The 9,695-nt window shown below is 35.2% G+C and overlaps 1 protein-coding gene across 4 annotated transcripts; it reads left to right on the plus strand.

Moving 5' to 3' along the window:
- The first annotated feature begins 347 nt into the window (after nt 1–347).
- Nucleotides 348–9,266, plus strand: LOC131601675 (DNA topoisomerase 1 beta-like). 4 transcript variants are annotated; one of them, XM_058873540.1, is made up of 16 exons: nt 348–534; nt 751–1,845; nt 2,008–2,202; nt 3,233–3,313; nt 3,751–3,810; nt 3,960–4,054; nt 4,178–4,334; nt 4,451–4,576; nt 4,952–5,032; nt 5,204–5,294; nt 5,367–5,500; nt 7,764–7,832; nt 7,918–8,007; nt 8,132–8,235; nt 8,313–8,481; nt 8,905–9,266. In XM_058873540.1, exons 2-16 carry the CDS (start codon nt 772–774, stop codon nt 8,971–8,973), a joined length of 2,595 nt encoding a protein of 864 aa, XP_058729523.1. In that variant the 5' UTR covers nt 348–534; nt 751–771; the 3' UTR covers nt 8,974–9,266. The 4 variants fall into 4 exon arrangements, 3 of the variants coding, with proteins under 3 accessions (XP_058729523.1, XP_058729524.1, XP_058729525.1); XM_058873541.1 differs by having other exon boundaries at nt 770–1,845; XR_009283783.1 differs by lacking the exons at nt 8,313–8,481; nt 8,905–9,266 and having other exon boundaries at nt 7,899–8,007.
- Nucleotides 9,267–9,695: the final 429 nt, after the last annotated feature.

The following is a 9,695-nucleotide window of genomic DNA, read 5'->3' on the forward strand; positions in this document are numbered from 1 at the left end:
AGGAAAACGTTACAAGTAAATTTCAAATTTCCGGTACCGTAAATTGTCAAATTTATGGTATACTAAAACATATTTACCGGAAATTTGAAATTTGCGGTACCGGAAATTTGAAATTTCCGGTAAAACCATGAAATTTCTGATATCAAACGGTAAAATATATAACTTCCGATATTTTTTAGGGCCGTTTTCGTAATTTCACCACTTTTGGGGGTGCCATGTATAACATAGGGTGGCATGTTAAAATCTCTTATTTTTGGGTGGGTGCAGCCCAAATTGAAAATGGGCTTTAATATTATAGAATTTCCCAAAATTAGGCCCCAAATAATGAAAGGAGATAGTGTTATAGTGTGAAGCCCTAGGATTGAAGCTGAACGTTGCGGAAACCACAATCCCTAGAGAGTTTTGTTCACCCCGATTGCGTCAGCTATCTCAGAACCATCTCCTTCCAGGTTGCTGAAACCGTGAATTAACAAAACTCACCAGCGTTCAGTCGGTACTGTGATTTTGAGATTTCGCGCCATTGACAACACATATGTTAGTGCTCTTTTCATTCTTTCAATGCGCATTTCATTACTTTTGCTTTATCCATATGATTCATGTTGATAAATTAAACCATTGAATCTCATTATTTTATTTTTTCTTTTTTCCATTGTTCTAGAATGGAATGAACGGTGTTGTATGAGTTACATTTTCTTGGCTATTCATTCAATTATTCAGGATTGATTTAATATCTAATGATTTCTTACCCAGAATTTTATCGGTGCTTCAGTAATGGCTGTTGAGGCTTCTGATAAACCAAACTTGCCCAAAAAATTTGACGATGACAGCGGTGATGATCAACCGTTATCTTTTAAAAGACACGCCAACAAGAGTCCATTGCATTCTCAAGACAGTGATGATGATCAACCATTATCTTTATCTTTTAAAAGACACGCCAACAAGAGTCCATTGCATTCTCAAGTAAAGAAAACAACTTATAGACAGATAACTGACGTGCCTTCTTCCAATGCCCAAAATTCTAAGCCTGTCAACACCTCCTACTACAAGTCACCCGTAGCAAAGCCTCTTCTGGGACAGAAAGTAACTCTTGATGTTAAGAAACAAACAAAACCTGTTCAACACCCTACAGAAGGTTATTGTGAAGATTTCGAGGATGACGACGATGATGGTAAACCATTGAGTTCTACGATGAAGATAAAATCTAATCATGGTAACAAAGTAGTAGCTCCGGTAGTTAACAAGAAATATTCTCAAGACTCTGACTCAAATGATGATGATAAGCCTATTTCAAAAGTTCATAAACAGCGGCAAAATGGTTTTAGCACAAGTAATGAACAGCTAAAGCCATCTACACTACCAGTTAAGAGAGAACTCGAAAATTGTGATGCCCCACACTCTTCGGCTAAAAAGTCAAAGATCTCAGATTCAACCGCTTTAATAAAAAAAACTAAACAAGTCTCTGTTAAGTGTGAAATTAAAGCTGAGGAAGAAGAAGATGATGATGATCTTCCTATTTCCCATAGATTTAACAAGTCACCAACATTAGCTGATAAACCATCTTCCACAAGCAAGATATTGGCAAAGGTTACTAAAGTTAATAAGTCAGGTTCAACATCTTTTAAGAAACAGATCAAGAACAAACAGACCAAGAACAAGTCAAAAAAATCCAGCAGTGGCTCAGAATATTCCAAATCATCGAAACTTCTTCCTAGCTCTGGTGATGGGCAGAAAAAATGGACTACGTTAATTCATAATGGTGTCATTTTCCCTCCTCCTTACAAGCCCCATGGGGTAAAAATGCTTTATATGGGGAGGCCTGTTGATTTGACTCCTGAGCAAGAGGAGGTGGGGTTTAGCATCTGAAAACTGTTCTCTTTAGATTTTCAGTTCTTGTTCCCTTTTTTTATGAATCTCAAATTCTTAAGTACTTTTATGTAAAACTTTCTCAAATTCTAATGTCTCCTTCGAGTTTTTGATTGTATTATGGGCTTCAAATATGTTTTTCAGGTTGCTACAATGTATGCGGTTATGCGAGATACAGATTACATGCAAAAAGATAGGTTCAAGGAAAATTTCTGGACTGATTGGCATAAGTTGCTAGGAAAAAATCATGTAATTCAAAGCTTGAAAGATTGTGACTTTACCCCAATCTATGAGTGGTGCCAAAGTGAAAAGGAAAAGAAGAAACAGATGACTACAGAAGTAAGTTAACTTTTATGTAATTTAATTTCTCATTAATAGGAATTGATATATTTTGCAACTTTTATTTTGAGTGGGTTTTATTTTATTTCAGTTTCCAATCTAAACACACCAATCAGTTAGAATCATATCATTACATTTTGAATCACATGATTTGATACAACCTGTCTAGCTGTTATTTCCTATGGCGTGTGTGAGTGTTATAGACAATTTAGACTCCCAGTTAAGTTGTACACTTGAAAGGGAAATAACAAATAATGGAAAGGACCATCCCTTGTATTAGTGACAACCCCAGAATTCCCAGTTAACAGAATACCTGAATTGACTCACGGTAAAGGGGGAGTGAATTCTGTTGGGGGGTGAAGGGGGATTCCAAACACTTGAGTCGAGAAGCTGCAGTATTTTTCTTTCTTTGCATTTCTTTTCAATTTTTCAGAGAATTGTTATGTGTCTATCTTTTTTCCTTGTCCATCATTTAGAGAGTTGTTATTTGTAATTACTTTTGGGGCTGATGCTGATCATATATTCCATCAACAAAGGAATTATTTAGTAAAATTCAGTAATATTGTATACCGATTATGATTTCCATGTCTCTTTTAGAATGCTGGTGAATTGTGGCATGTATGTACTATGCTAACCTGAAAGGTTGTAATTTGTTGGTTGACCAGCTGTTAGAAAGGTGTATGCTAGGAAGGGCAAAAGTGGGAATTTAGCTTGTAACTATAATTTTACAGTTGTAACAAATGAGTAACTAATTCAGTTAGTAAAACAGAATTATACATAGTAGTTACAGTTGTAACAGATGAATAACTAATCCTGTTAATAAAACAGAATTATGAATAGTAATTGGAGGGAAGGGAGTTACTAGTTAGTTTTTGAACTCAGTTGTAATTGGAGAGTGGCTTTCTCGAATCAGCCAGTTTATTGCATACTCTGAATTCTTTTGAGAATTCTTATCTTCTTCCCGTTGAACCTTCCATAATTCATGTCATCTATCTTTTAATTGTTGACTCTGTCTTAACCCTTTATGCAGGAGAGGAAAGCTCTGAAGGAAGAAAAATTGAAGCAAGAGGAGAAATACACGTGGGCTATTGTCGACGGTGTTAAAGAGAAGGTTAAATACTCTCTTGTTTCTTCGTATTTCTCCTAATTGTTCTACAACTTTTATGACCTGTAATTGATCATTATGTTTTGCAAGGGGAAAAGAGTTATATGACCTTCGCTTGATTTAGCTTTTATTCTTAATTTTTCTTGTGGATATGATTTTATCTTTGGCCGTAGTATTATCTTTCATTTTTCCGAATCTGTGGCATTGTAGTAAGGAATGACTATATCATTCTTTTCAAAGATTTTTTTAACAGTGTTCAGAAAACGCTTGCTTTTGAGGGAGTTATGCACTGGTGAAGTTGCACCTTTTCTTCTCCTATTTATTTGTGTGACCTCTCCCTGTTGAGTTTTTATATGTATTTCATATTCCAACTTGTTGATTTCAAATTTATTCCTAAAATTTTTATCTTATGACTAATTTTTTTAATTAAATCTGCACTTTAGGTTGGAAATTTCAGAGTTGAACCTCCTGGATTGTTTCGTGGCCGAGGAGAGCATCCCAAGGTTATTATGCTAGTTGTTTCTAGAACTAGATACATGTAATTTTTTAGATATAATGATTTCTTCTTCAGATTTTTGACTGGCCTCAAAAGTTTATATAGCTTTTACTTATTACTCATTACTTTTTGATTGGTGGAAATTTATGTTAATAGATGGGAAGATTAAAAAAACGCATTCGTCCAAGTGATATTGTAATTAATATTGGAAGTGATGCACCAGTTCCTGAATGTCCTATTCCTGGTGAAGGGTATTATTTTACCTGCTCATTTAGGAGAATAAATTTTAAAATACGATAGAATAATGTATATACCCCCATGTTTAAAGCTTTTTTTTGTTTGGTTGGTATGACTGAGTTATGTAACCTTGGCAGATGGAAGGATATAAGAAATGACAATACAGTTACATGGTTATGCTATTGGAGTGACCCAATTAGTCCAAGGTTATTCAAGTATGTGTTTCTGGCAGCTAGTAGTTCCTTGAAGGGTCAAAGTGACAAGGAAAAGTATGAGAAGGCTAGGATGTTGAAGGTGCTTTCTAGCTTTCTTTGTTAGCTTTTATCAAAAACCATATTTGTCTTACAATATTTTTGGTTTGCATTTAAAAGAACTTGTGTATTGCCATAGTTATTAATATCATGGTGCAGGATTATATAGGGAACATCAGGGCTTCATACACGAAAGATTTTACGAGTAAGGATATTACAAAGCAGCAGATAGCTGTTGCTACTTATCTCATTGATAAACTGGCTCTGAGGGCTGGTAATGAGAAGGTATCATGTCTATATACACACTTGCTAAATCTTTTATGTGCTAGCTGCAAGTTGCTCGCTTCACTAAAACATAAAATTACATAGAGGCCAAAGAAAAATGCATAGGTTTGCATAATTGAAATAGGTGCTGTTTCTTTATGGCTGCAACTACTCCCTGTAAAAATCTGCTTTTAAAATAGGTTTGTAATAGAGCTTTATTAAATGAAAAATATGTGATGGTGTTGCCACTGCCTATCCCAATACATCAACAAAATTGTTCTATTCTTTGAATTTATTGTATGCTTTCCTAGTGTGTTTAGTGCCCTCATTATCAGATGATTATCATTTTGATTTCTGCTATTTAAGTTTAGTCATTGATTAATTGCATTTGCTTAGGATGAAGATGAAGCAGACACTGTCGGCTGCTGCACATTAAAAGTTGAGAATGTGACAAGCGAAGCCCCCAACAAATTGAAGGTATTGGAGTTTAAAATATTTTCACTTTTGCTTTTCTGGTTTGGTTTGATTAATTTAAGATCCTCTGGGGGCGTTTTTTTCCTAGTGGAGTTGTCACTCTAATGATATCTGTTCTGTTCCCGTACCAATTATTCTTCCAAGTGATGTTGTTCATTATCTGTTTCAATGCAGTTTAACTTCCTTGGTAAAGATTCGATCAAGTATGAAAATACAGTTGAGGTTGAGCTTCCTGTTTATGATGCAATTTTGAAGTTCCAAAAAGGTTGGTAACTAGTTCTTTTTAATATGTTTGTAGTTTGACACTCGAGCCCTAAGTGCTTTTTTCTCTTTTCAGATCGAGACCCTGGTAAAGATCTCTTTGATAAGCTGGATACACATAAATTGAATGCTCATCTGAAAGAGCTCATGCCTGGCTTAACAGCAAAAGTTTTCCGCACATTCAATGCATCTATCACATTGGATGATAAGGTAAAAATAGGTTTAAATAAAAATCCTTTAGTTCTCATTCCTTGGGGAAGGATTAAAAAAACTATTTACTAATTCTATTTTGGTATGTTTTTACATACCCTTATGCTTTGTTTGCGAGTTTGGAGGGGAAAGGAGGAGAGGGCTTTGAAAAATAGGAAGGATTGGGTGAAAAGAATAGAAAGATTTTGGGTAGAAGGGTTTTGGAGGGTTTGATTTTATTCATAACACCAAAAACTCCCTAATATGGGGAACTAAAAAATTGTATTTAAGGAAGGTTTTGGAGGGTTTGGGGGGCTTACATAAATTTTCCAAATATTTTTTAGATTGTTATAACATTTTGAAAATTAAAAATATAGTAATGATAATGACTCTTTTATCCTTCTAAACAAAATCATTTTTTCAAAAAATGTCAAATATTTTTTTATATTTTTTTAAAATTTGGTTTTCGGAAGCCTTCTCCTCCTCTCCCCTCCAAACTCGCAAACAAAGCTTTAGTAGATGACTATATGCTGTTATTGATATACAAACTGGTTGAAATGATACAGAAAGCTGGTTAAGATAGCATACACTCTTTCATTAGACTTGTTATCTATGTTGTTAATAGCGGCCGACGCCGAAAAATTGGTGTGGCCACTTCCAAGTGTACCGGTCCGGTGCAAAATGAGAAAGCGGGTGGTGCGGCTGGATTGCATGAAAACAAGGCAAACAGTGGAACAGATCGCAAGAGAGAAGAGAGAAGAGATATCTTGTGGTTCTGAAAACTTTTCCGCTATGTTGTTAAAAGCGGTTGTAGCGGCCGCTATAGCGGAAATTTTGGTCAAGCCGCTTCCTTTGTTACCGGTACAGCGCGAAAGGGAGAAGCGGGTGTAGCGGCTGTGATTTCTGGTCCTGGGGCGGTTTGGAGCGGTCCGAACAAGCCGCTTTTCCCGTTTTGTCAAATTAGACCATCATCGAAGAAGAAGAAGAGGGTAGAGAGAAGAAGAGATGAAGTGGGGTGAGGAAGAAAAAGGGATGACGTGGGGACTCGTGGAGAAGGAGAAGAAGAAGAGATGAAGTGGGGAGAGGAAGAAGAAGAGTGACGTGGGGAGTCGTGGGGACAGAGAAGAAGAAGAGATGAAGTGGGGAGAGGAAGAAGAGTGACGTGGGCAGTCGGTGGGAAGAGAGAAGAAAAAAAATTAAGTGGAAAGAGAAAGAAGCAGAGATAATGCAAAACGGTTGAAAAGTGAAAACTAATTTCAATGTGACAGCTATATACCACCATATACTTCACCTATAATTATAAAAAATATAATAATACGTGCTAAAAAAAATAATAGTTTTTTAAAATAATAGTTAATCCTCTTAATGGTTTTTTTTATATACATAGTTAATCCTCTTAAAAAAAATAATATACAAGTGCTATTAAAATAATTAATTTTTTAGTGTCCGCTTTACTTAAATAGCGCCCGCGTCGCTCCCCGCTTCCGCGCCGCTCCCATTTTAGGGTTGACCGCGCCGCGCCGCTATCCGAGATTAACAACATAGCTTTTCCGACAAACAGCGAAACAGATCGCGAGAGAGCGTAGCAGAAATAACAAGGAGGGAGAGAGAGAATGTTGTTTTTTTTCTTTAGTTGAAAGTTGCAATAAATGTTGGGCAGGCTGCGCTTTACTCAGCTTCTCTCTCATGATCATACCTTAGGGCTTGGCTAATAATAATGGGCCTAACCCGGAATGAAACAAACAGCCCAATACAATACTGCCTACTAATCACACATTCCTCCTGTTAGCTCAGTGCCCCAGTTTTTTTATTGGTCATTTTGTTTTGTTTTTTGGGCCATAAGCCCAAGTAGTTGTTTAATGTTCTAAGCACCAACCCTCACTATTATTTGAACCCCTTGGTTTTTATTTTTTTATTTTGGATATAAAAAATATATTAATTAAAAAATATAAAAAGTCAAATAGCACCCGCGCCGCTCCCTGCTTCCGCACCGCTACCATTTTGGGGTTGACCGCGCCACGCCGCTTTCCGAGATTAACTACATAACTTGATAACTTGATATTTCCTGTGACAGCCCTTCGATCAAAATCCTCTTAAACTCACATATTACTTTCCTCTTCACAGTTTTCCAACCTTCATTTCCATCTTGGATCAAAATACCCAGATCACCTACCATCCATGCTTCTCAAGCTCCAACCTATAGCTTGTCATGGGATGATTTTTCTTTTATTAGGTTTTATATTAGACTGATATATTTAATTTTCCTTGACTTGTGTAACAACAGTTGAATAAAGACACTAAAGATGGAGATGCTGCAGAAAAGATTGTTGTTTATCAGCATGCCAATAAACAGGTGATTTGAGATGAAAATATTGGTCGAGTATTTTGGTTTAAATTGCTCACATATATGTTGTAACAGGTTGCCTCTTCCGTAACAGGTTGCAATCATCTGTAATCATCAACGGAGTGTTTCAAAATCTCACAGTGCACAAATGACTAAACTAAATGAGAAAATTGATGAACTTCAGGTGATTTGAATAATATGAAATTGTGAACCTGGATATTTCTTAATCAATATGTTTATATTAGAATAGATTTGGCTTTTGTTGGCCATGAATACATAATTGGAGCTGCCTCAATATTTACTTGCAGGATGTTCTGAAGGAGCTGAAAGTAGATTTGGACAGGGCAAGAAAAGGAAAGTCCCCTACAAAGAGTTCAGATGGAAAAAGCAAACGAAGCTTAACTCCCGAAGTGTAATTTAGCTTTCTCAAGATCTTTAGCCATTGCTTAGTTGAATATGATGCAAGATTGTGGTTTATGCATTGTACAGGCTAGAGAAAAAGATATCTCAAACCAATGCAAAAATTCAGAAAATGCAACGTGATATGAAGACAAAAGAAGATCTTAAAACTATAGCATTGGGCACATCCAAGATAAACTATCTCGACCCCAGGATTACAGTTGCCTGGTGCAAGCGGCATGAGGTTCCCATTGAGAAGGTGCTAGCTTCTTCACTTGTTCAGATTTACTTATTCTCTTCCAATAAGGTTATCAGTAATTTACATGCAAATCATATCTCAATTTGAAACAAAACTGAACCCAACCGATAGGATTCGTACCTGTTTTGGACCTGAATTGCAGCATGAATCTCAATTCTTTATGATCAATTTTGATTCATTCTGACGAGTCACAAATTATATCACTGGTTTTTAACACAAATGTCATTTTTTTGAATTCTGTATCTTCTGATTCGTAGTATGTTCTGATCTGTATCTTCTTTCGAACTCGCGGTTTGAGTTCTGCATTTTCATTATTGCTCATGTGTTGTCAATCCGATATCATACTTAATTGACTGCATTTCTTTCGTACTCTCAGTTTGAGTTTGTTACTTACCCGTGCCTCTAAATTACCTGAAATTTCAGCTTTTCACAAAATCTCTGCTGGCAAAATTTGCTTGGGCAATGAATGTGGACCCAGATTTCAGATTCTGAGAGTGTAAGATAGTGGCATGCTGAGATGATGGGTTGAAAATGTTTCCTTTTTTACTAATTTGTTTTCTATAAAAATTAGTTGTTTTCTATCTAATTATGGGGCAAGTTGCCTCTTCCCCTTTCACCACCTGTGTACTGCTTGAACAAACAGTCAACCATTTAATGTGATACCCATTGCCAAATGAGGTAAAGTTTTGAAGTGTCATTATTTTTATTTTTCCTTTCATTATTATGTGATTTCTATAGCACGAGGTTGATTCATAATCCTAATTTTTAATGCGTTACATATGGAACCGGAGATGGTACTATAGGTAATAGGTGTCTTTTAAGTTTTTTTTTTTTGGGTAGTTTAAGCGGTGGTTGAATGGAACAAATAAATAAAAATGCTTCTTGATTTTGGATTTTAAATTCCAAATTCGTTAAACTAAATAGTACTCCTTCCGGTCAACTATTATAGATAAAAAATAAGATTATTCATATATTAGATAATTCGATAAGACTTGATTGTTGCTGATATATAATAATAATTATTATAAAATTATTAATTATAAATATTTAAAAATAAATATGTAGTAAATCAAATTCGATAAGACTTGATTGTTGCTGATACATAATAATAATTATTATAAAATTATTAATTATAAATATTTAAAAATAAATATGTAGTAAATCAATATTAATAACTATAAATATTTAAATATTACTGATAACTATAAATAGTT

Source organism: Vicia villosa, linkage group LG5 (genome assembly GCF_029867415.1).
Source record: "Vicia villosa cultivar HV-30 ecotype Madison, WI linkage group LG5, Vvil1.0, whole genome shotgun sequence".
Taxonomy (NCBI): Eukaryota; Viridiplantae; Streptophyta; class Magnoliopsida; order Fabales; family Fabaceae; genus Vicia; species Vicia villosa.